We start from the raw sequence: 27,879 nt of genomic DNA, 5'->3' as shown, positions 1-27,879 counted from the left end.
ATATATATATATATATATATATATATATATATATATATATATATATACAGTGTGCGTGTGTATTTATATAGATATATATATATACATATACAGTGTGCGTGTGTATTTATATAGATATATAGTGTGTATATTTATTCATACATACAGTACACACATACATATATACATACTTATATATATATATATACATACTTATATATATATATATATATATATATATATATATATATATATATATATATATATATACATACATACATACATACATACCATGAATTGATTTACGTGGACTTAAACAAGTTGAAAAACTTATTCGGGTGTTACCATTTAGCGGTCACCAAAAATGATTCCCGGGCGCGGCCACCGCTGCTGCCCACTGCTCCCCTCACCTCCCAGGGGGTGAACAAGGGGATGGGTCAAATGCAGAGGACAAATTTCACCACACCTAGTGTGTGTGTGTGTGACAATCATTGGTACTTTAACTTTAACTTTGTTATTGGACCAATATTGGATCAACGCACCCTAAACTAGATATCTGCTTGTCACCTTGACAAATGAGTCAAAAGTAAGTTATACATCAGTAAAAAATAGAAAAAACAATGAGGCGTTAGTACATTTACATTCATATAGAGTATATTTACAATTACGAGCGGCCATAACTGCAACGTGGCCCTCAGTGAAAACGAATTTGACACCCCTGGTCTAGGTCTGGCTGTTAAACTGTATGCATACATGCAAGAACAAAAATGGCGTGAATTACATCCTGTTTGTAGTTTGTGTGTAACGTGTAGCTAACGATTGTGTGTGCTCTTCACACGTTCGCCTTCAGTTGTTCAACTCGCACTCACCTCAATGCATCATCTATTATTGTGTGTCTGCCAAATTGGAGCACTTAGGTAAAGTGAGCAGAGAAGAGAAGAGAAACTCAATATACATAATTGGCAGATTGCTGGAGCGCACACACAAAAGCAGAGACTGAGTGCCGAGGCAAACTAAATGAAAAGATGCACATGTTAGCATAGGTGGGAAATTAGGCCCCATCCCTTCACAACATGACATAAAGTCCCCTCAATACATGAGATGTACCTCGGGATGGGTACTGTACACATTTGAATCGATACCGGTACTCAACCATACCAGTTTTTGCTACTTGTGTGTTAGTAAATATTAATTGGTTTTGGTATTACAATAAAAACATTTATTGCAACATTTAAAAAATAGCTGATTCTGATAACTGCTGACTAGTTGTTGTATCTTGTTTCATAACACATTTCTGAGTCTCATATGGAAGTATGACGTTAAGTTGTATTTAAAGTTGCAAGTCCAGTCGTGTTTAGTTTATGGTGTCTTTTTTTGTTGCGCCCTACAAGTGTCAATACTGTACTTATTACGCACCAGCTGTTTGATTGTAACATGCACCTTTGTTGTGGTTTCCATTACCAAATTTGGACACTGCAAAAAGTCAGTGTTCAAAAACAAGAATAAAAAATACAAACATTAGGGGTATTTTATTCGAACTAAGGAAAATTACCAATAGAACAATAACATTTCCAAAACAAGTAAAATTAGCTAACCTCAATGAACCCAAAAATACCTTCAAATAAGTATATTCTCACTAATAACAACTGTACTACTAAATGAGTTTAGTTTAGTTTTACATTTTCTATTGTTTCATTGAAAATAAAACAGCAAAGTCCATTTGGCTGTCGTCTGTTTTAATTATGAGACACAATTGTGTCAAAGTTTAAAAAAAAAGTGTTCATGCTTGCAATAAGAAATGATTACTTTAAAAAAGTAGTTTTATACTTGTGAGTGTTGATAATAATAATAATAATAATAATAATAGATTTTATTTGTAAAAAGCACTTCACATTGAGTAAACAACCTCAAAGTCCTACAATGTATTAAAAAAATAAATTAAAAAAATGATGACACAGCTTTGCAACAGTTGATATTCTAGTTTCAAGCATGTTTTACTCAATATAGGTCAGGGGTCGGCAACCCAAAATGTTGAAAGAGCCATATTGGACCAAAAATACAAAAACACATTTGTCTGGAGCCGCAAAAAATTAAAAGCCATATAGTGTGTCATGAGATATACATTGAATTAAGAGGACTTAAAGGAAACTAAATGACCTCAAATGTAGCTACAAATGAGGCATAATGATGCAATATGTACATATCGCTAGCCTAAATAGCGTGTTAGCATCGATTAGCTTGCAGTCATGCAGTGACCAAATATGTCTGATTAGCACTCTACACATGTCAATAACATCGACAAAACTCACCTTTGTGCATTCATGCACAAAGTTAAAAGTTTGGTGGACAAAATGAGACAGAAAAAGGATAAAACACGTCCTAGGAAGTCGGAGAAAGTTATATATGTAAACAAACTAAGGTGAGTTCAAGGACCGCCAAAATTAGTAGGACAAAACGGCGCTCGCCAAATACTCGAATCAGTGAAGCATGTTTAATATAAACAGTGTGCTTTATAACAATTAGGGAGGTTTGTGTCATGTTTGTCCTCCTACCGAAAACATACTAAAACAAAAAATATTTTTTTCCCCCTCATCTTTTTCCATTTTTCATACATTTTTGAAAAAGCTCCAGAGAGCCACTAGGGCGGCGGTAAAGAGCCGCATGCGGCTCTAGAACCGCAGTTTGCTGACCCCCAATATAGGTCATAACATCTCAGCAACAAGCTGTAATATCTTACTGAGATCATTTAGGACCAAATCACTTAAAACAAGTAAAACACTAACAGAAAATAAGCTTAGTGAGAAGAATTATCTTATCCGACAGAAAATAAGCAAATATCACCCTTATTTGAGATATTTAATCTTACTTAGATTTCAGTTTTTGCAGTGGAGGTGTTGAAATCGCCATGTAAAATTGCTAATCAGTCGAATGTTAATAGCAAAGCCAATGTATATTAGCATCAAGCTAGCACATTTTTGAGTCAATTTCTTTGTTGGCATTAAAAATGGCAACATTACCTCGAGATAGTTTGGCTTAGTCCGATCTCAACGCAGCTTGGGTGATCGGATCGCCAACTTCTGCAGTGCCACACATTTGTCTTTATTCCTAACTTCATGCAGCATGTTGTTTGCTTGCAGTCTAATTATGTGCATTAACAAAAAGAGTGTCTGTGCCGAGCATCTATTCATCATGTTTGTCGTAACGCGTTTTTTAACTCAGTGTTTCCTGTACATTTTTATTTAGATAGATTTGCCGCTACTCGTTCGCCCTCGCTCATAAACACAATATAAATGGGACAGTCTGTGATTTTAGCTCGTTGTAAAGTAGTTGGCAACCTAACTTTGCTTCTTAACACACCTCATATATCACTGGTTTGCCAGAGAATAAGAAGATATAGCAGGGAGGGATCGGTGTTGCCAACTTTTTCGTTATATTTAGCGGGTATTCAGCCCTTTTTAGATGTCGTCTTCCAGATATAAAAAAAATTATAGCCAGCCCCTGTAATTTATGGTGGTATTTTAAGGTAAATTTATGTTGCAAACATTTAACGATAATAGTTTTGTTTTATATAATAACAAATGAGTGAGGATCCAACGCATGAAATGAAAATGGTGTTTGGGGATGGGTACCGAATTCCGTACTTTAATAGGCACAGGCAAAATTCTGTCTGTCCTACCAGGATATCGATTCATTTCAAATCAAACGGTAACAAATGTTGATACCTTTGTTGCATGCGATGTCACGTCTGGTTGCAGACTCGGCCCACTCTAACACTTGGCGGGCAAATGTTGCAATTTTACATGCCAACAAAGCAAGTATGCCGGATTTAAAAAAAAACACTCCAAAGTACAGTTAGGCTCCACTTTTCAAAATGCGCTAGCTCGATGCTAATTTACATTGCATTTGTCATAGACAAACTACTGATTAGTAGAGTTGTCCGATAATGGCTTTTTTACCGATATCCGATTTTCCGATATTGTCCAACTCTTAATTACCGATTCCGATATCAACCGATACCAATCTATACAGTTGTGGAATTAACACATTATTATGCCTAATTTAGTTGTGATGCCCCGCTGGATGCATTAAACAATGTAACAAGGTTTTCCAAAATAAATCAACTCGAGTTATGCAAAAAAAAATGCCAACATGGCACTGCCATATTTATTATTGAAGTCACAAAGTGCGTTATTTTTTTTAAAATGCCTCAAAACAGCAGCTTGGAATTTGGGACATGCTCTCCCTGAGAGAGCATGAGGAGGTTGAGGTGGGCGGGGTCGGGGGGGAGTGGGGTTTTGGTAGCGGGGGGTGTATATTGTAGCGTCCCGAAAGAGTTAGTGCTGCAAGAGGTTCTGGGTATTTGTTCTGTTGTGTTTATGTTGTGTTACGGTGCGGATGTTCTCCCGAAATATGTTTGTCATTCTTGTTTGGTGTGGGTTCACAGTGTGGCGCATATTTGTAGCAGTGTTAAAGTTGTTTGTACGGCCACCCTCAGTGTGACCTGTATGGCTGTTGACCAAGTATGCATTGCATGCACTTGTGTGTGTGAAAATCTGTAGATATTATGTGATTGGGCCGGCATGCAAAGGCAGTGCCTTTAAGGTTTATTGGCGCTCTGTACGTGTACCACTCCGTACAGCGGTGTTTTAAAAAGTCATACATTTTACTTTTTGAAACCGATACCGATAATTTCCGATATTACATTTTAAAGCATTTATCAGCCGATAATATCGGCAGTCCGATACTACTGATTATCATGGGTTAAATTTACATGGCGATTTCAACACCTCCAAATTTGGTAACAAATACTACAACTAAGATGCACGTTACAATCAAATAGCTGGTGTGTAATAAGCATAATACTTAACAGTATAAACACCTTGTAGGGCGCCACAAAAAACTATATTCAGCTTAACGACAAAAGACTACTCCCTGATGAGTCGACACACTGGAGTTTATACACTACTGCAATCTAACGTCTTGGAATTTGCAAAATCTACTACATAGTACTTGCAAATGAGACTCAGAAGTGTAAGAAAACAGTATATAACAACTGGCCTGCACAGGTATCATAATCAGCTCACTGTTACATGCTAAAAAATAATAAGATTGTATTTATTAATAAATAAATGCAGATTTATTTACAAGTAGTAAAATAAGTACCGAAAAGTGGTCCCAATATCGATTCTCAGGTACCATGAATTGGTAGCCTATCAATTCAAATGTGAAAAGTAACCATCTCCATAGTTTTTATAACAATCAGGCATTCTGGATTTTAGTTTGTTATTTTTAAAAGATTTGACCATTTCGATTTTTTCTAAAAGTTTAATAAAGTAGTCCCTCTTTATTTGCTTTTTTTTTGTTTTCACTGATGCAGTATTTAAAATTAAAAACTAGGGATGTCCGATAATATCGAACTGCCGATATTATCGGCCGATAACTGCTTTGAAATGTAATATCGGAAATTATCGGTATCGGTTTCATAATTATCGGTATCAGTTTCAAAGGTAAAATGTATGACTTTTTAAAATGCTGCTGTGTACACGGACGTAGGGAGAGGTACAGAGCGCCAATAAACCTTAAAGGCACTGCCTTTGCGTGCCGGCCCAGTCACATAATATCTACGGCTTTTCAAATTCACAAGTTAATGCATACTTGGTCAACAGCCATACAGGTCACACTGAGGGTGGCCATATAAACAACTTTAACACTGTTACAAATATGTGCCACACTGTGAACTCACACCAAACAACAATGACAAACACATTTCGGGAAAACATCCGCACCGTAACACAACATAAACACAACAGAACAAATACCCAGAAACCCTTGCAGCACTAACACTTCTGGGACGCTACAATATACACCCCCCGCTACTCCCCACCTCAACCCCGCGCCCCCCTCCCCAACCCCGCCCACCTCAACCTCCTCATAGTCTCTCTCAGGGAGAGCATGTCCCAAATTCCAAGCTGCTGTTTTGAGGCATGTTAAAAAAAATAATGCACTTTGTGACTTCAATAATAAATATGGCAGTGCCTTGTTGGCATTTTTTTTCCATAACTTGAGTTGATTTATTTTGGAAAACCTTGTTACATTGTTTAATGCATCACAACAAAATTAGGCATAATAATGTGTTAATTCCACGACTGTATATATCGGTATCGGTTGATATCGGTATCGGTAATTAAGAGTTGGACAATATCGGGATATCGGTAAAAAAGGCTATTATCGGACATCTCTATTAAAAACCTGCCATTGCAACAAACCCCCAAAATGTTTACTTCATATTTTTTATTCCAACTACAATGCTATTTTGATTTGGAAAATGAAAATTGCACATCCGGCTCACCCAGCACTGGAACAATGCCATGCACAAACACGTACGTGCACATTTTAACATCGTCACAGGTTCTCCTAAAAAACGCGCTTGAAGAGACAAAAAGGCACAAAGAGAGATCAAGTGTTTAATTAAAGGAGACATCGCAAGCACCACTTGCACCGTCACGCGCACATTATCACACAATGTGACCTTGCTTTAATTGGATCTGTGCAAAGCCATATAGCAGAAAACCGGGGCTCTTTTTTTTTTTATTTTTTTTTTTTAAAGCTTGCAGCTCGGTGAGGGAAAAAATAGATTTAGCAGGATGGAGGGTGGGCGGTGGGCAGCGGACGCACGCCAAACTAACACACCCCGCATCTTTAAAGCAGTCACCGTGGTCACCGATTCATATGTATGCCTTTCCAGCAGAGATGCAAACTTGTTTCCCAGATAGAAAAACAACAGCTTGTCACGTTTTGTGCCGGCAGCTCAAGCATCAAAAAATCAGGGAGCGTCCAAAGAAAATCCATAAAAATAAGAAGTAGGCCAGTTTGCTTGTAATTACCACACTCGTGTATTCATTTATTCAGCAAGGGGAGAAGAAAGCTCTGTCAGGAAAGCAGGAATGTGGCATTGAAATGCAAACTGTACCTCTATTAGAGCTATGAGAGAGGAGGACAGAAAGATGCATAGAGATTTGTATTCTCTTATCCTGGTCAAACGTCTTCTTGATCATTTTTTCATATATTAAAGCTGGAGTACTTGAATCCTGTGTCACCAGGTAGGATTCAAGCTGTAAATACCGCCCCTGACTGATAGTCCCTCCCAGTCTCCTCTCTGGAAGTGCACCAAATCGCAAACGAGAGCGATGCGTGCACACGTGGAGGTTGTTGACAGTCGGAAGTAGTGTTGTCCCCATACCAATGTTTTGGTACCTGTACCAAATTGTATTTCGATACGTTTCGGTACTTTTCGATACTTTTCTACTTTACTTTTGGGGCCGTATAGCTCAGTTGGTAGAGCGGCCGTGCCAGCAACTTGAGGGTTGCAGGTTCGATCCCCGCTTCCGCCATCCTAGTCACTGCCGTAGTGTCCTTGGGCAAGACACTTTACCCACCTGCTCCCAGTGCCACCCACACTGGTTTAAAAGTAACTTAGATATTGGGTTTCACTATGTAAAGCGCTTTGAGTCACTAGAGAAAAAGCGCTATATAAAATATAATTCACTTCACTTCACTTCTAAATAAGGGGGACCACTAAGGATGCCGATAAATGCGTTAAAATGTAATATCGGAAATTATCGGTATCGTTTTTGTTAATTATCGGTATCATTTTTTTTTGTTGTTGTTTTTTTTTTTTTTTTTTTTTTTTATTAAATCAACATAAAAAACACAAGATACACTTACAATCAGTGCACCAACCCAAAAAACCTCCCTCCCCCATTTACACTCATTCACACTCATTCACACAAAAGGGTTGTTTCTTTCTGTTATTAATATTCTGGTTCCTACATTATATATCAATATATATCAATACAGTCTGCAGGGATACAGTCCGTAAGCACACATGATTGTGCGTGCTGCTGGTCCACTAATAGTACTAACCTTTAACAGTTAATTTTCCTAATTTTTATTAATTACTAGTTTCTATGTAACTGTTTTTATATTGTTTTACTTTCTTTTTTTATTCAAGAATTATTTTTTTTTAAGTACCTTATCTTCACCATACCTGGTTGTCCAAATTAGGCATAATAATGTTTTAATTCCACGACTGCATATATCGGTTGATATCGGTATCGGTAATTAAAGAGTTGGACAATATCGGAATATCGGATATCGGCAAAAAGCCATCATAGGACATCCCTAGGGACCACAAAAAATTGCATTATTGGCTTTATTTTAACAAAAAATCTTAGGGTACATTAAACATATGTTTCTTATTGTAAGCTTGTTCTTAAATAATATAGTGAACACACGAGACAACTTGTCTTTTAGTAGTAAGTAAACAAACAAAGGTTCCTAATTTAGTCTGCTGACATATGCAGTAACATATTGTGTCATTTATCATTCTATTATTTTGTCAAAATTATTAAGGACAAGTGGTAGAAAATGAATTATTAATCTATTTGTTCATTTACTGTTAATATCTGCTTACTTTTTCTTTTAACATCGACACTTCTGTTAAAATGTAATAATCACTTATTCTTCTGTTGTTTGATACTTTACATTAGTTTTGGATGATACCACAAATTTGGGTATCAATCTGATACCATGTCATTACAGGATCATACATTGGTCATGTTCAAAGTCCTCATGTGTCCAGGGACATATTTACTGAGTTTATAAACATAATATATATATTTTTTTTTAAACTAAAGAATATTTAATGGACCACAATGGAAACAAGCCTTTTGGCTTGTTGTGCCATCCATTTGCCAAGGATTACATTCTTTAAGATGTCAATAAACTTCTCAATCAAAAGAAGATGTTGTGATGCCAAACAATATGGACATAATCATAGTAGTATCGACTAGATACGCTACTGTACTTGATATCATTACAGTGGATGTTAGGTGTAGATCCACCAATGGCGTTTGTTTACATTTTGATGCCGGTGAGCTACGGTGTGTAGTGAAACATGTTTAGCTATTGTTTAGCTATTCCTCGTCCTGCAGGGCTGATACCTGTGAGAAACGTACTTTATTTGCCGCGATGGAAGCGAGGATTAGTGATTTAGAAGTAGCTAAAACACTGCCGACTGGGGCTGGACGTTAGCCGATAGCTAGCTAGCCATGTCTTAAATCACCTCTTCCTGAGGGCGTTTCAGTGTTATAACGTCACCTTTATCGTTAGTTTTTAAAGGGGAACATTATCACCAGACCTATGTAAGCGTCAATATATACCTTGATGTTGCAGGAAAAAGACCATATATTTTTTTAACCGATTTCCGAACTCTAAATGGGTGAATTTTGGCGAATTAAACGCCTTTCTATTATTCGCTCTATCGGGAAGCAGTCTGCCATTTTCTCAAACACATTACAAACACCGAGTCAAATCAGCTCTGTTATTTTCCGTTTTTTCGACTGTTTCCCGTACCTTGGAGACATCATGCCTCGTCGGTGTGTTGTCGGAGGGTGTAACAACACGAACAGGGACGGATTCAAGTTGCACCAGTGGCCCAAAGATGCGAAAGTGGCAAGAAATTGGACGTTTGCTCCGCACGCTTTACCGACGAAAGCTATGCTACGACAGAGATGGCAAGAATGTGTGGATATCCTGCGACACTCAAAGCAGATGCATTTCCAACGATAAAGTCAAAGAAATCTGCCGCCAGACCCCCAGGAAAAGAGAGCGGATGAGGGTATGTCTACAGATTATATTAATTGATGAAAACTGGGCTGTCTGCACTCTCAAAGTGCATGTTGTTGCCAAATGTATTTCATATGCTGTAAACCTAGTTCATAGTTGTTAGTTTCCTTTAATGCCAAACAAACACATACCAATCGTTGGTTAGAAGGCGATCGCCGAATTCGTCCTCGCTTTCTCCCGTGTCGCTGGCTGTCGTGTCGTTTTCGTCGGTTTCGCTTGCATACAGTTCAAACCGATATGGCTCAATAGCTTCAGTTTCTTCTTCAATTTCGTTTTCGCTACCTGCCTCCACACTACAACCATCCGTTTCAATACATGCGTAATCTGTTGAATCGCTTAAGCCGCTGAAATCCGAGTCTGAATCCGAGCTAATGTCGCTATAAACTTGCTGTTCTATCCGCCGTGTTTGTTTGTATCGGCATCACTATGTGACGTCACAGGAAAATGGACGGGTGTATATAACGATGGTTAAAATCAGGCACTTTGAAGCTTTTTTTAGGGATATTGCGTGATGGGTAAAATTTTGAAAAAAACTTCGAAAAATAAAATAAGCCACTGGGAACTGATTTTTAATGGTTTTAACCCTTCTGAAATTGTGATAATGTTCCCCTTTAAGCCAAAATGCGTCCGTTCTCCCTTTTCTGTCTACACACTGTGTCTGCTTGTAAGTACTCTGTGATTGTGCGCTGCCGAACATGCTCGTCTGCTCGTAAACCAGCATTGATTGATTTATTGGGGTTAGGTTGGGTTGCCATCAGCATACTTTAGTCATCAACAATTATATCATCTGAGAAATGGACATTGTAACAGTGTAGGTCTCACTTGGTAGGATATGTACAGCGAGCAGTGAACATACTGAGCTCAGAAAGCATAAGAACAAGTATATACTGTACATTTGATTATTTACATTTGATTATTTACAATCCGGGGAGGAGGGATGTGGTGAGGCGAGGCGGTTAGTCAAGGATTAAAGTTGCCTGGAGGTGTTCTTTTAGTGCGGTTTTGAAGGAGGATAGAGATGCACTTTCTTTTACACCAATGACACAACGTGACGACTATGGAGACGCGGGGGGATGGCGGACCGGTACTTTTCAGAGGCGGTATAGTACCGAATATAATTCATTAGTATCGCGGTACTAAACTAATACCGGTATACCGTACAACCCGAGTCTGAAGTTGCATCGAAAGCTCCCCTAGTTCGTATTTTGTTGCAAACTATCGGTAACACACGTCGTTACGCAAAAGGATACACACACAATATAGGAAAATGTAACATTACGTTACCTGTCTAGAAGGTTAGCAGTCTAAATTTAGTCCGCAATGCCCTTTATCTTGAATACGGCGAACCAATTTTTATTCAAGTTTGTTCTCTACAGCAGTGGTCCCCAACCACCGGGCCACGGCCTGATACCGGTCCATGGACCGATTGGTACCGGGCCGAACAAGAAAAAAAAAAATATATATATATATATTTTTATTCTATTTCATTTTTTGTTATTAAACCAACATAAAAACACAATATATACATTATATATCAATATAGATCAATACAGTCTGCAGGGATACAGTCCGTAAGCACACATGATTGTATTTCTTTATGACAAAAAAAAAAATACAAATAAATAATAATAATAATACCGTATTTTTCGGAGTATAAGTCGCACCGGAGTATAAGTCGCACCTGCCGAAAATGCATAATAAAGAAGGAAAAAAACATATATAAATCGCACTGGAGCCCGGCCAAACTATGAAAAAAAACTGCGACTTATAGTCCGAAAAATACGGTACCTTTCTTTTCTTCCTCTGATTCCCTCTTTTTGAATTGTTTAGCAGTATATGTCGTAACAGCAAGCGCAGGTATTGCGATCTTTCCAGGTGGGTGTTCGGCAGCCGTGCCTTACTAAAAACAAGTTCGCACCGTGCACGCGCTTCACTATGTATCGCGCCAGCCAATGAGGAGGCTCCTACGTGGGCTCTGCTCACCCCTCCTTTCTCTAAATCCTGTGGTTGGATCTGAAGGGGCTGACCGCCGCAAAGACAAATGATTTTGTCTTCCGGGGTTTTATTTACTAAAATACATAATTATAAGGCACAGGCAGCACGCAGACGTACGATTTTTTTCAGAAATAATTACAGTTATGATATACTGTATGATTTTTGTTAGTTAAAGATATAACTTAGGTAGCCCAGCTTTAAATATATAAAAACTACTACAGTACAAAAGTGGATTCATATGGCCCCATTTGTCGTTGTTTAACTGACACATGAAATGTGACGAATTTGGGGTCGTGCACTATCGACTTTAGATGGCAGTAGAGCAGTGTTTTTCAACCTTTTTTGAGCCAAGGCACATTTTTTGCGTTGAAAAAATCCGGAGGCACACCACCAGCAGAAATCATTAAAAAACGAAACTCTGTTGACAGTAAAAAGTAATTGTCGCAATTGTTGGATATGAATTCAAACCATAACCAAACCATGCATCACTATAGCTCTTGTCTCAAAGTAGGTGTACTGTCACCACCTGTCACATCACGCCATGACTTATTTTGAGTTTTTTGCTGTTTTCCTGTGTGTAGTGTTTTAGTTCTTGTCTTGCGCTCCTATTTTGGTGGCTTTTTCTCTTTTTATGGTATTTTCCAGTAGCAGTTTCATGTCTTCCTTTGAGCGATATTTCCTGTATCTACTTTGTTTTAGCAGTCAAGAATATTTCAGTTGTTTTTATCCTTCTTTGTGGGGACATTGTTGATTGTCATGTCATGTTCGGATGTACATTGTGGACGCCGTCTTTGCTCCACAGTAAGTCTTTGCTGTCGTCCAGCATTCTGTTTTTGTTTACTTTGTAGCCAGTTCAGTTTTAGTTTCGTTCTGCATAGCCTTCCCTAAGCTTCAATGCCTTTTCTTAGGGGCACTCACCTTTTGTTTATTTTTGGTTTAAGCATTAGATACCTTTTTACCTGCACACTGCCTCCCGCTGTTTCCGAAATCTACAAAGCAATTAGCTACTGGCTGCCACCTACTGATATGGAAGAGTATTACACGGTTACTCTGCCGAGCTCTAGACAACACAGACACTCAACAACAACACATCATTTGCAGACTATAATTACTGGTTTGCAAAAAATATTTTTAACCCTTATAGGTGAAATTAGAGCGCAGCACGGTGGAAGAGGGGTTAGTGCGTCTGCCTCACAATACGAAGGTCCTGAGTAGTCGTGAGTTCAATCCCGGCCTCGGGATCTTTCTGTATGGAGTTTGCATGTTCTCCCCGTGACTGCGTGGGTTTCCTCCGGGTACTCCGGCTTCCTCCCACCTCCAAAAACATGCACCTGGGAATAGGTTGATTGGCAACACTAAAGTGGCCCTAGTGTGTGAATGTGAGTGTGAATGTTGTCTGTCTATCTGTGTTGGCCCTGCGATGAGGTGGCGACTTGTCCAGGGTGTACCCTGCCTTCAGCCCGATTGTAGCTGAGATAGGCTCCAGCGCCCCCCGCCACCCCTAAGGGAATAAGCGGTAGAAAATGGATAGATGGAGGTGAAATTAGATAATCTCCCACGGCACACCAGACTGTATCTCACGGTGCCGCGGCACAGTGGTTGAAAAACACTGCAGTAGAGTGTTGAATATCCCAAAATGTATTTTCTGGCAATTTCAACTTTGACCACAATGTTAGTTGCTATGTAGAATGGCGATTTCCATCATTTGCAGCAGACTGCATTGCAAAATGTCTAACCCGCTTCTTTCCTCTCACGCGAGACCATCTGAAAGCCTTCTCTACTGTATACTACAGCAATGGTGTAAAATACAAATCAAGAGTGTTTAAAGAAGCAATGAATGGCCAACAAAACCAAATTTTTCTCCTTCCAATTTCCCGCCAACATGGTTTTGATGCTTTCTTTTATGGACGACCATTTTATTCAACCCAAGCCCTCTCTGTCCTACTTAGAACGGCTCCAGCGAGAAACGTGAGGTCCGCCAGTTCCAGTTCACGGCGTGGCCCGACCACGGTGTGCCGGAATACCCGACCCCCTTCCTGGCCTTCCTGCGCAGGGTCAAGACCTGCAACCCGCCTGACGCTGGACCCATCATCACCCACTGCAGGTCAGCAGCAGTAATTCATCAGTTAACTCATCGGACATTCAAGTCAAACTAAATGTGCATCTTTTCCCCTTAAAAATCTAATTAATAATACCGATCATCCATGAGTGAGATCAACGAATATAGATCACACTGAAATGGTTTTAATGTATTTACACATGAGTGCTATTGACTGTGTATATCAACACCACATTTGAACTAGTACCTTATTCTTTTTTATTACATACAATTGTTTGAGCAAAACAAAGTCAATAGTGCAGTCTAACTAAACAAAAAATCTACGACTGATTTAAATCCTTTGGTTTTTGCCGTCAGTCTCACTTATTCGGTATATAATGTGTTTAGCTATGTCCTCCAGTGATAATAATACTTGTAAAAAGTGTATATTATTAACTTAGGAGAGCGGCTCCACATAGTGCATGGAGATACACAATGAGTCACTCAGAGCACCAAAAATAAATACAGTGTACGCCAGAGGAAATCAGAATTGAACCTATTGATCGGTGGTGGATTGATTGGCGTGTCCCTAATAAACATAGTTAATCAAGTATTGCAAAAATTTGTGTATAATGACCGACTTGTATTATGTGGAGTTTCCTGCTCACATTAATTTGTAATCTTGGAAACAATACAAGTTGGGAAGCTAAATAACTAGGGATGTCCGATAATATCCCACTGCCGATAAATGCTTTAAAATGTAATATCGGAAATTATCGGTATCTGTTTCAAAAAGTAAAATGTATGACTTTTTAAAACGCCGCTGTGTACACGGACGTAGGGAGAAGTACAGAGCGCCAATAAACCCTAAAAGGCACTGCCTTTGCGTGCCGGCCCAATCACATAATATCTACGGCTTTTCACACACACAAGTGAATGCAATGCATACTTGATCAATAGCCATACAGGTCACACTGAGGGTGGCCGTATAAACAACTTTAACAGTTACAAATATGTGCCACACTGTGAACCCACACCAAACAAGAATGACAAACACATTTCGGGAGAACATCCGCACTGTAACACAACATAAACACAACAGAACAAATACCCAGAACCCCTTGCAGCACTAACTCTTCTGGGACGCTACAATATACACCCCCCGATACCCCCACCCCCCCACCCCCCACCTTAACCTCCTCATGCTCTCTCAGGGAGAGCTTGTCCCAAATTCCAAGCTGCTGTTTTGAGGCATGTTAAAAAAAATAATGCACTTTGTGACTTCAATAATAAATATGGCAGTGCCATGTTGGCATTTTTTTCCCCATAACTTGAGTTGACTTATTTTGGAAAACCTTGTTTTAAGCATAATAATGTGTTAATTCCACGACTGTATATATCGGTATCAGTTGATATCGGAATCGGTAATTAAGAGTTGGACAATATCGAAATATCGGATATCAGCAAAAAAGCCATTATCGGACATCTCTATAAATAACTGATTAGTACTCATTTTTAGTACCTTTCTGGGGAACAAGGAGCATGTGTGGGTGTGATCTTTGCACCTTTAAGGAGACCTATTATGGAAAACTACCATCAGTACCTGCTGTTGTGCATTTGGGATCTGCATAAGTCCCGAACATTTAAATTCAAACCATGGAGTCATTGCGGACATATTTGTATAACAATCTTGCCTTCCTTCATACTTCCTCTAAATATCTCCATACATGGTGGATTTTTTACCCGGAGAGCCTTGTAGTCCAACACTGTTGTTAATAAGCTCATTATTTTCCTCTGACTGGCTGGTACATGCTCATTCATCTACAAAGTAGCGTATAGTTCGAACTTAATCTGTCAGTTGACTTTGGAGCGCTAAAAACTACAACAAAGATGGTGAGGAAGAAAAAGAAGATGTACAGTGAATAAGACCGTCCACAAAACGGTGCATCCGGAAGAGAAAGCAGCTTGAAAAACGTCCTGTAAAACATCATCTAGGCAAAATGTGGATTAAAAACCCCTTGACGTGTTATGTACACCACAAGGAAGGGTTTTCAGGCATGTGAAATTTCCGCGAAAAAGAAGGTGTGGCGAAATTATTCTCTGCATTTGACCCATCACCCTTGATCACCGCCTGGCAGGTGAGGGGAGCAGTGAGCAGCAGCGGCGGTCGCGCCCGGGAATCATTTTTGTTGATTTAACCCCCAATTCCAACCCTTAAAGCTGAGTGCCAAGCAGGGAGGTAATGGCTCCCATTTTTATAGTCTTTGGTATGACTCGGCCTACCGATCTCAGGCCGGACACTCTAACCCAGTGTTCTAACCCAGTTCCTCCTTTCTGTCTAATACCACATGAAAGTGGTTGGTTTTTGGCATTTTATTTGTCCAGCTTCCATATTCGTTTTCACACACTTTACAAGAAATACATTGGCGGCAAATTCCGTAGCTTGCTAGCTTGTTTGCGCTGGCTTTCGGAGACTCTTATTTTGTAAGTGCAGGCGCGATGGAGCGGCACTTTTATTGTGAAGACAGGAACTGTGCAGTCAGTCTTTAGGCTTTTGACGGAATGTACGGTTGAAATAAAAACGTGTCTTTTTTCCTTCACACTTTTGATTGATTGATTGAAACTTGTATTAGTAGATTGCACAGTACAGTACATATTCCGTACAATTGACCACTAAATGGTAACACCCCAATAAGTTTTTCAACTTGTTTAAGTCAGGTCATGTGACCCCTGGCTCTGTTTGATTGGTGGAACGGAGTCAAACATCACTAGTGACTGCATTTTATTGGTGGAACGGAGTGAAACGTCACCAGTAAGGCAGGCACTTTGAAGGTCTGTCTGACAGACCAAAACAAACAAAGTGTGCATTAACAGATCGATAAAAATTAGTAGCGAGTAGCGAGCTGAATGTAGATAAAAGTAGCGGAGTAAAAGTAGCGTTTCTTCTCTATAAATATACTCAAGTAAAAGTAAAAGTAAGTTGCATTAAAACTACTCTTAGAAGTACAATTTATCCCAAAAGTTACTCAAGTAGATGTAACGGAGTAAATGTAGCGCGTTACTACCCACCTCTGACCCTGCCTCCCGCTTTTCCGACATCTACAAAGCAATTAGCTACCGGCTGCCACCTACTGATATGGAAGAGTATCACACGCTTAATCTGCCGAGCTCTAGACAGCACCGACACTCAACAACAACACATCATTTGCAGACTATAATTAGTGGTTTGCAAAAAATAATTTTTACCCAAATAGGTGAAATTAGATAATCTCCCACGGCACACCAGACTGTATCTCACGGCATACTAGTGTGCCGCGGCACAGTGGTTGAAAAACACTGCTCTAACCACGAGGCCACCGAGAAACTTCAATATCGAAATGTCTCAAAAAAACCCTCGTGAGAGCGCCAAAATATATTAGTGATATTTAAAAGTTTTTTTGAAATATGGGTGTTTCCATTTCCGCTTTCTTATGGCGATATTGAGGTTTTGCACATTTCTAGGGGCAATGGAAACACAGCTAGTACATATGAATTGTACTTTTCCCAGCTTTATTTTTTTTTTTCTTGAAAACAAACAATACATTACAATTAATTGCACTGAAGCAGGTCATTTTGTTCATTTATTAGGGCTGATATTCATAGTTGCCAACCCTCCCGGATTTTCCGGGAGACTCCCGAAATTCAGCGCCTCTCCCGAAAACCTCCCGGGACAAATTTTCTCCCGAAAATCTCCCGAAATTCAGGCAGAGCTGGAGGCCACGCCCCCTCCAGCTCCATGCGGACCTGAGTGGCGTGTCGACAGCCTGTTTTCACGTCCGCTTTCCCACAATATAAACAGCGTGCCTGCCCAATCAGGTTATAACTGCAGAATGATCGAGGGCGAGTTCTTGGTTTCTTATGTGGGTTTATTGTTAGGCAGTTTCATTAACGTCCTCCCAGCGCACAATAACAGCAGTCACGTTTTCGTCTACCGTAAAGCAGTTCGTCTGCCGTAAACAGCAATGTTGTGACACTCTTAAACAGGACAATACTGCCATCTAGTGTACATGCATATGTGACAATAACATATAGGGCTTTTAGAGAGTGCAGTGCACAACTGCGCACACAACAAGGAGACGAAGCAGAATGCATCATCAGAGAGGGTGTTCAGCATGGTTAGAAAAATAGTTACAGAGAATAGAACAAGGATGGACAATTCAACCCTTAACTCAACAATGAGTAGATGAGTGTTATGTGTGTATATGTGTAAATAAATGAACACTGCAATTTAAGTATTTCTCTTATTTTTATATATATATATATAATAAAATAAATACATACATATATATATATAGCTAGAATTCACCAAGTCAAGTATTTCATATATATATATAAGAAATACTTGACTTGGTGAATTCTAGCTGTAAATATACTCCTCCCCTCTAAACCACGCCCCCACCTCCCGAAATCGGAGGTCTCAAGGTTGGCAAGTATGCTGATATTAGACTATGTCCTCCCTCTCCTGCATGTGAGTTTATGCATGACATAATCTCTCCTTCTCAGATCTTTTTCCTCTCCGGTGATCACATCAGCTTTTCCTTCAAAGCAACACTTTTTATTCCGCTCCCTTTCTCCGCATGTCTGTCTCTTGTTTCCCGGCGCCGTCAAAAAGACTCACCCTAATCCGATCCCATTTTTCATGTTTCTTCCTCTATTTTTTTTTTTTTTTGTACTCCGTAGCCTTTAACAAATGATATTTCTCAAAAAGGCTTATTCAAAGCCTTCCTTTTTTGTCAAGATAAAAAGACCCGAGTCAGTCCAAAGCGTTGCGCCGTAAAACTGAAATGACAGCTTGCTTCGCTCCGTGTCGATGCAAAGTATTTCCTCCCTCGGCGTACACAACATTAGGTACACTTTGCACGGCGATAAAACGTAATGTGTTTGTTATTGTGGTTGTGACTTGAACTCCATCCCATTGAGTGGTATTTGTCATATTTCAATTTAATGTCTGTAATAAAAAACACCTTGCCACACATCTGCTTATATTGTTAGAGTGCAAATCAGTCACTAATAGGATAAGACCGTCACATCCAACAGGTAGAAAATTGAAATCCTTGTTTTTGTCCTCTCCTCCTAACCTCGCCAGTGCTGGCGTCGGTCGGACAGGTTGTTTCATTGTAATCGACGCCATGCTGGAGCGGATCAAGCACGAGAAGACGGTGGACATTTACGGCCACGTGACGCTGATGCGCTCGCAACGGAACTACATGGTGCAGACGGAGGACCAGTACAGCTTCATACACGACGCCCTGCTGGAGGCGGTGGCCTGTGGAAACACGGAGGTGGCGGCTCGCAGCCTCTACTCCTACATCCAGAAGCTGGCCCAGGTGGAGAGCGGCGAGCACGTCACCGGCATGGAGCTGGAGTTCAAGGTACGGGGACGGGACCGGGAAAAACCTTTCTATTGACTTATAAGTTTACATGAACAGTAGGAGGTTATGAGGTGCAACGAATTCATTCAATATTTCATTCAAATTATAAAGCGCTTAAAGAAACCCATTGGGACTTGTTTGAATAGGATAAAGAAGTACATCTATAGCAGGGGTGTCCAAAACTATTGACTGCCACATTGTGCTAAAAAAATGTGTCCGTGGGCCGATAGCATGCAAAGTAACCATATATATATATATATATATATATATATATATATATATATATATACACACTGTACATACATACATACATACATACATACGTGCATGTATGTACAAAGTAACCATATATATACATACTAGAGATGCGCGGATAGGCAATTATTTCATCCGCAACCGCATCACAAAAGTCGTCATCCATCCGCCATCCACCCGGACCAACATTTTATCAAAACCACACCCGCCCGCCACCCGCCCGTTGTTATATATCTAATATAGACGATGCAAGGCATTAGTGAGGTTATAAAGCTTTTGCCTGTTAAAGAAAGGAGACTGATCCAATGTAGCAGAGACATTCAATGCGTGCCACGCATTAATATCTCTTGGCCACACATTAGTGGCTAAGAGATATTAATGCGTGATAATGATATTTATCATTATTATAATATTATTGTCATTTCCATTAAGAAAGTGTTGACCATTGTTGCCAATGCCCTCAGATCAGGAGTGCGTTCCTCACACTTTGTGTGCGCAGTTGCAGCAAGCAGAACGAGGCTTTTAAGAAGTTAAAAAAATGTTTTAGAAAGACTAGGCCTATATTTTCGTTAGGTAAAAAAAAATTCTGAATTTATTTCAATGAATATTAACTTGTTAACGTTATAATGCTCAAATAGGGACGAGAACGGGGTGCGCAGTAAAACAGTGAACAATTTCGCGACAAAGATGAACCTTTACTGATTGATCTGCAGCCATGACAAAATATCAGACAATCTCCATTGTCAACGACAGACAGGAAAATAAAGATAAACACATAGCCTATGTTGTAGGCATAGGCTCATACATTTTTAAGTTGAAATAAAAAAATAAATAAAAAATGTGCCTCATAAGCCTTAGGCTGTCAATCACGCGCACAAACTTAAATTATACAATAACATACGTATGTCACGTACTGCAGTTTATCATCAAACTTGAATTATAATGAAAATAGACGGTCGCGACAAACAAAGCAGGCTAAATAGCCTTACATTGTCACCAATTGGAGATGCGCTTCACTTGAAAGCGAGGCCAAATAATTATTCACACATAGCAGTATATCTCGAATAAAAAAAAAACACAATAAACAACGCAATTGCCTTAATTCCTTTGCATTGTAGTGCGCCCAAACAACACGTAACCATCAAAATTATTTAGCTGACCGAACTCAATATAGGTTAGACATGGGCTTATTTGGTATAGCCTATAGGTAACGTAGACTAATTCGTTTAACATATCCAACCGTATGTCTACTTACTTTTTTTTTGTTAGCACTATGCAGGAATAAAATGGCATCTACAGTGCCAGGATTCATGCGAGAGCGCCTGGCCTCTAAAATGCGCCCTGCTGCGCTGAAGGAGCGCTCACTTGCGCCACTTGTTGCTGGGACGCGGTGCCATCTTTTTCTCTTTTTCTTCTTCTTCTGTTGTGTTGTGTTGTACTGCAGTGCCTGATGAATAATTGACTGTTTCAAAGAGTGCTGCTCGTTTTTTGTATGTGGGTAACAACATTTAACTATGTATATATATTTCCGAATTGGTTCAACCGCCAACTGCCCGCATCTATTTAAAATCAATTTTTACCCGCCCGACCCGCGGTTTATCCGCGGACTCCGCGGTTGTGTCCGCAAACCGCGCATCTCTAATACATACATATGTACATGCATACATATATATATACATACACTGTATTGTCAAAAGTATTTGGCCACCCATCCAAATGATCAGAATCAGGTGTCCTAATCACTTGGCCCGGCCACACGTGTATAAAATCAAGCACTTAGGCATGGAGACTGTTTCTACAAACATTTGTGAAAGAATGGGCCGCTCTCAGTGATTTCCAGTGTGGAACTGTCATATAGGATGCCACCTGTGCAACAAATCCAGTCGTGAAATTTCCTCGCTCCTAAATATTCCAAAGTCAACTGTCGGCTTTATTATAAGAAAATGGAAGAGTTTCGGAACAACAGCAACTCGGCCAGGCCACGTAAACTGACAGAGAGGGGTCGGCGGAGGAATTATGGTGTGGGGTTGTTTTTCAGGAGTTGGGCTTGGAACTTTGAATGCTCCAGAGATACCAAAATATTTTGGACAATTCCGTGCTCCCAACTTTGTGGGAACAGTTTGGAGCGGGTCCCTTCCTCTTCCAACATGACTGTGCACCAGTGCACAAAGCAAGGTCCATAAAGACATGGATGACAGAGTCTGGTGTGGATGAACTTGACTGGCCTGCACAGGGTCCTGACCTGAACCCGATAGAACACCTTTGGTGAATGTGCCGGGTCTTGTCTTATGTTGAGACTTAAAAGGTGTTAACACTGTAAGTATTGTCCTTATTACACACCAGCGGTTTGATCTTAGTTGTAGTTTTCATTACCAAATTTGGAGGTGGAGAAATCACAATGTAAAATCGCCAATGCTAAATTGTAACATGTATATGGCAAAGCCAATGCAACTTAGCATTGAGCTAGCATATTTCGGAATGGTGGCCATTCAAGTGTTTTTTTAAACCACAATATTCCCTCAAATAATTTTGGCTGAGTCCTTTCTTGAGTGCTGTGACTGCTTGTTTCCCCGCCAAGTGTTTGAGCTCGGGCCCAGTTAGCAACCGGACGTGATGTCACGGACAACAAAGGTATCGGAATGTGGTCCAGTAGCGTTTGAATTTACGTAAGTAGATATCTAGTAGAACCGATGACACCGACGGTCGGCACCTTATAAAAGTGAGGAATTTGGTACGCATCCCTGCTGGTGGGCGTGTCCCCGAGTAGTGGTCACCAGTGTTGGGACTAACGCGTTACAAAGTAAGACCCAGACCCAGACCCAGACCGTAGTTGAGGGGCACAGGGGAGACGTTCCTCCAGGGCCTATGTACTTCGGGGCTAACAACCTTCACTTTACCCGGAAGTGGGTCTTTACAGCTGAGGGTGAATGACGAGGCCGGCGGCTTGTTGCAACTTTGTGACTTTATTGGACGCAGCCATACACCAAGCTAGAGCACCTGCACACACTCACTGTCGCCGTTCCCTCACCTCTCTCGCCCACTCACTCACTGACGTCACTCACCTCACATGCTGTCATATCTTAAAGGGCCACACACACACACATACGCTACTCTCATAACAACTAACAAGACATCATGGCGAAGCCAGAAGTCGAGTTTCTTAACATGGAGACATTCTCAATACTTTTCTTTTGTCGAGCACAAAGAAAATACAATTTTAGTTAAATGTAAGTTGTGTCTTGGATCAAAGATCCTATCTACTTAAAGTTAAAGTGCTATTATGTTGCAGTTATTTAAAATAGTTTTGTCAATTTGTTCTGGCCTGAAATAAATTGGCCCTTTGAAACATATCTTTGTCTTTGTGTGTTGTATGTAGACTACATTGCTTTCTGAGTTCAGTGATGCAAATGCATGTCAAGTTGATCAACAGATGGTATTATTCTCCAGTGCAATAACAGTACTGAAATGAAGGCTAAAAGGGCATTAATGGGAGCCTTAAAGGCCTACTGAAATGTGATTTTCTTATTTAAACGGGGATAGCAGGTCCATTCTATGTGTCATACTTGATCATTTCGCGATATTGCCATATTTTTGCTGAAAGGATTTAGTAGAGAACATCGACAATAAAGTTTGCAACTTTTGGTCGCTGATAAAAAAGCCTTGCCTGTACCGGAAGTAGCAGACGAGTAGCGTGACGTCACAGGTTGTGGAGCTCCTCACATCTGCACATTGTTTACAATCATGGCCACCAGCAGCGAGAGCGATTCGGACCGAGAAAGCGACGATTTCCCCATTAATTTGAGCGAGGATGAAAGATTTGTGGATGAGGAAAGTGAGAGTGAAGGGCTAGAGGGCAGTGGGAGCGATTCAGATAGGGAAGATGCTGTGAGAGGCGGGTGGGACCTGATATTCAGCTGGGAATGACTAAAACAGTAAACAAACACAAGATATATATATACTCTATTAGCCACAACACAACCAGGCTCATATTTAATATGCCACAAATTAATCCCACATAACAAACACCTCCCCCCTCCCGTCCATATAACCCGCCAATACAAGTCAAACACCTGCACAACACACTCAATCCCACAGCCCAAAGTACCGTTCACCTCCCCAAAGTTCATACAGCACATATATTTCCCCAAAGTTACGTACGTGACATGCACATAGCGGCACGCACGTACGGGCAAGCGATCAAATGTTTGAAAGCCGCAGCTGCATGCGTACTCACGGTACCGTGTCTGCGTATCCAACTCAAAGTCCTCCTGGTAAGAGTCTCTGTTGTCCCAGTTCTCCACAGGCCAATGGTAAAGCTTAACTGTCATCTTCCGGGAATGTAAAAAATGAAGCACCGGCTGTGTTATCCGGCACACCAGTCAAGGGGTGCATTCTACGGCGGGGGTGCGTTATCCAGCACAACACCTGCCGCAATACACCGCTTCCCACCTACAGCTTTCTTCTTTGCTGTCTCCATTGTTCATTGAACAAATTGCAAAAGATTCACCAACACAGATGTCCAGAATACTGTGGAATTTTGCGATGAAAACAGACGACTTAATAGCTGGCCACCATGCTGTCCCAAAATGTCCTCTACAATCCGTGACGTCACACGCTGACGTCATCATACCGAGACGTTTTCAGCAGGATATTACGCGCAAAATTTAAAATTGCACTTTAGTAAGCTAAAGTATTGGCATGTGTTGCAATGTAAAGATTTCATCATTGATATATAAACTATCAGACTGCGTGGTCGGCAGTAGTGGGTTTCAGTAGGCCTTTAAAAAAAAAAAAAAAAATTAACTAAATAGTTACTTTTCAGAGTAACACATTTCTTTTTGGTGTAAGTAACTGAGTTACTTTTTAAATAAAGTAACTAGTAACTGTAACTAGTAACTGGTTTTCAGTAACTAACCCAACACTGGTGGTCACATTGTCATGGCCTAACTAAATTGGGCCTTCGTCGTCAAAGATATTGTCTTTTTTTTGAGGCGCACACAAACTGCTGACTCTAAGCCCGAACAGCCAAAAAAGACGAGTCTAATTGCCTCGATTCAGCCGTTCAATCATCCTGGATGATTGAAAATCCACACATATTCACTTCATTATACTCTCCATGCTTATTTTAGATGTACCTTAACATCTGAATTAAGTTACAAGTTTTCCCAGGATGCAACATTCTTGTTGTTTTGCCGCATGTTTAATTAGTGGCGAGGTGTTCTATTTAGACGTCGGCCTTTGAGCAACACAACCGAGCAGAACTATTCCATCTTTGGATGGTTAAGTGATTAAATAAAGACACTTTAATTGCTGCAACCATCAGTTTAAAATCAATTAAGCAAAGCGTTGGTTTTTTGGCACGCTGTCTATTGGATAGACTCCACAGCAACTTTCCACACACAAATAAGACGGCGCCTGGAAACTCCTCCTAACAGTCAGTTGTGTAGAAACGTAACGGCTTGTATAACTTTTGGATCTATTTTAAGCAAATAGGGGGCAGGAGCAGCACTGTTGCTGAAATGGCAGTAAATAAAAAGAAAAGGCAAGCGGGTGGCTCTTGTCATCCTCTATTCGCCAGCCTGTCTCTCTAAGCGGTTGCCATACTTGGTAGTGAGCTCTTCCACTCATTGGCTGGCCATTTTTCCTGTATTTTTTTTTATGAGCACCTCTTTATCCCAATGCCAAGTCAACAGATGATGCAAAAGCTCAAATCTATTTTTATAAAAAGAATTTGACTTCTATTTTGAATGTCTTTGTTGTGTATTTTACACTAATTGCCCGGACATGTATTGTCCATACAGATATTCTCAAGTGTTTGTTTTATCCACACTGCAAAAACTGAAATCTAAGTCAGATTAAATATCTCAAATAAGGGTGATATTTGCTTATTTTCTGTCTGATAAGATAATTCTTCTCACTAAGCAGATTTTATGTTAGTGTTTTACTTGTTTTAAGGGTTTCGGTCCTAAATGATCTCAGTAAGATATTAGACTTAGACTTCCTTTTTATTGTCATTCAAATTTGAACTTTACAGCACAGATAAGAACGAAATTTCGTTACATAAGCTCATGGTAGTGCAGGATAAAAAAGCAATAAGGTGCATATATAAATAAATAAATATATATAAATAATATATATATAAAATAAATAAATATATATAAATAAATAAATAGATTACTGTACGGATAAATATATTTCACTTTTTCACATGCGTCCACGTTTATGGATGTATGTTATATTGTCTTTTTTATTCCAGCGAGTTAATCCATTTTGGGTGGAGTTGAGGGGATAAATTAATTATGATGCGTTCAAGAGTCTTACGGCTTGAGGGAAGAAGTTGTTACAGAACCTGGATGTTCTGCTTCGGCGGCTGCGGAACCTCTTTCTAGAGTCCAGCAGTGAAAACAGTCCTTGGTGGGCGTGGGAGGAGTCTTTGCAGACTTTCTGAGCCCTGGTCAGGCAGCGGCTTTTTGCGATCTCCTGAATTACAGCTTGTTGCTGAGATTTTATGACCTTTATTGAGTAAAACATGCTTGAAACTGGAATATCAACTGATGTAAAGCTGTGTCATTAACACTCACAAGTATAAAACTAATGTTTTAAAGTAATAATTTCTTACTTAAAGCATGAAAAAAAATAATCATGATGCCGAGCGCATATCATTATGTCAAGATGATGACACTAGCATTTATTTAATTTAAGAATATTTTTCAACATATTGAGCAAAAAGGTCTTTTTTTTTTTCTACCAAGAAAAGTGCACTTGTTATTAGTGAGAATATACTTATTTTAAGGTATTCTTGGGTTCATTGAGGTTAGCTAATTTTACTTGATTTGGAAAGTATTGACAAGCCAAATTTTCTTGTTCTATTGGCAGATAATTTTGCTTAATTCAAAGAAAATACCCCTAATTTTAGTTTTTTTCTTTTCTTTACTTGATCCAACACAGTGGTGACGCTGTTAGAAATCCCCGGTATATAGAATCCTACACTGCAAAAAGTCAGTGTCCAAAAAAAAGAAAAAATAATAAAAAATTTGGGGGTATTTTATTTGAACTAGGCAAAAGTTTCTGCCAATAGAACAAGAAAATTCGGCTTGTCAAGACTTTCCAAAACAAGTAAAATTAACTAACCTCAATGAACCCAAAAATACCTTAAAATAAGTATATTCTCACATAACAGGTGCACTTTTCTTGGTAGAAAAAAAAAAAAGAGACCTTTTTGCTCAATATGTTGAAAAATATTCTTAAATTAAGTAAATGCTAGTGCCATTATCTTGACATAATGATATGCTATTTTTTTTTCATGCTTGAAGTAAGAAATTATTACTTTAAAAAAGTAGTTTTATACTTGTGAGTGTTGATGACACAGCCTTGCAACAGTTGATATTCTAGTTTCAAGCATGTTTTACTCAATATAGGTCATACAATTTCAGCTACAAGCTCCAATATCTTACTGAGATAATTTAGGACCCATCCATCCATCCATCCATTTTCTACTGCTTATTCCCTTCGGGGTCGCGGGGGGCGCTGGAGCCTATCTCAGCTACAATCGGGCGGAAGGCGGTGTACACCCTGGACAAGTCGCCATCTCATCGCAGATAATTTAGGACCAAAACCCTTAAAACAAGTAAAACACTCTAACATAAAATCTGCATAGTGAGAAGAATTATCTTATCAGACAGAAAATAAGCAAATATCACCCTTATTTGAGATATTTAATCTGACTTAGATTTCAGTTTTTGCAGTGTATCTTCCCTCCTTGAATTGCAAACACTATTACGCCCAAATTAGTCATCAACCCATGCGCCATCCATCATCACGGCCCCCCGCCAAGAAACAATAATCGTGCTGGTGTGTTTCCACCCAGTCACGCAGCGTCGTGATGGAATCACAATTTGTGTAACACGGGATAATGCTGAGCTGGTGTCTGGAGTTGAACGACGATTAATAATGTTCTCTGTGCAGCCTATATTAAGTGGAGAGGTGTATACGAATGAGGCGAGGGGTGGTACAATAGTAATTGAGGCGGATTGCTGTGGATGTTGCACGACAGAACAAAAGGCACAACAGCACTTTAGCCTGGTGCTAAGGAGGGGATTTAACATATATGATTTGGAAGAGTAACAATGAGGGACTGGCACTTAATTCACATGCAGGTGCTTGCACATACTTTTGAAACCGTTCTTCCTTAAAAGCGAAAAATCCAATTTTTACATTCTGCACAATGGAAGCAAAAAATTCGGGCGACTATAACAAGGTCTCTGCAGGTTTCAACGGGTCAAATTGAAGACTTTTTTTTAAGACCATAATGAATATAATTCAAGACTGTTTCACATCCATACAGACAAAAAAGTACAAAGAAAATCACGGGTCCAGAATGAATTGTAAGTACCGTATTTTTCGGAGTATAAATCGCACCGGAGTATAAGTCGCACCTGCCGAAAATGCATAGTAAAAAAGGAAAAAACATACAAGTCGCACTGGAGCCCGGCCAAACTATGAAAAAAACTGCGA

At 39.7% G+C, this 27,879-nt stretch overlaps 1 protein-coding gene across 1 annotated transcript in view; it reads left to right on the top strand.

Annotated features, from left to right (window-relative positions):
- ptprsa (protein tyrosine phosphatase receptor type Sa) overlaps positions 1-27,879 on the top strand; it is a 476,646-nt gene that overhangs the window by 406,406 nt on the left and 42,361 nt on the right. The window contains exons 28-29 of the mRNA XM_072914629.1: positions 13,611-13,765; positions 18,825-19,110. Of these exons, the coding sequence (XP_072770730.1) occupies positions 13,611-13,765; positions 18,825-19,110 (441 nt within the window). The remainder of the gene's footprint in view (positions 1-13,610; positions 13,766-18,824; positions 19,111-27,879) is intronic.

This window comes from Nerophis lumbriciformis, linkage group LG14 (genome assembly GCF_033978685.3).
Source record: "Nerophis lumbriciformis linkage group LG14, RoL_Nlum_v2.1, whole genome shotgun sequence".
Lineage (NCBI taxonomy): Eukaryota > Metazoa > Chordata > Actinopteri > Syngnathiformes > Syngnathidae > Nerophis > Nerophis lumbriciformis.
This window is presented reverse-complemented; position numbering and strand designations above follow the sequence as displayed.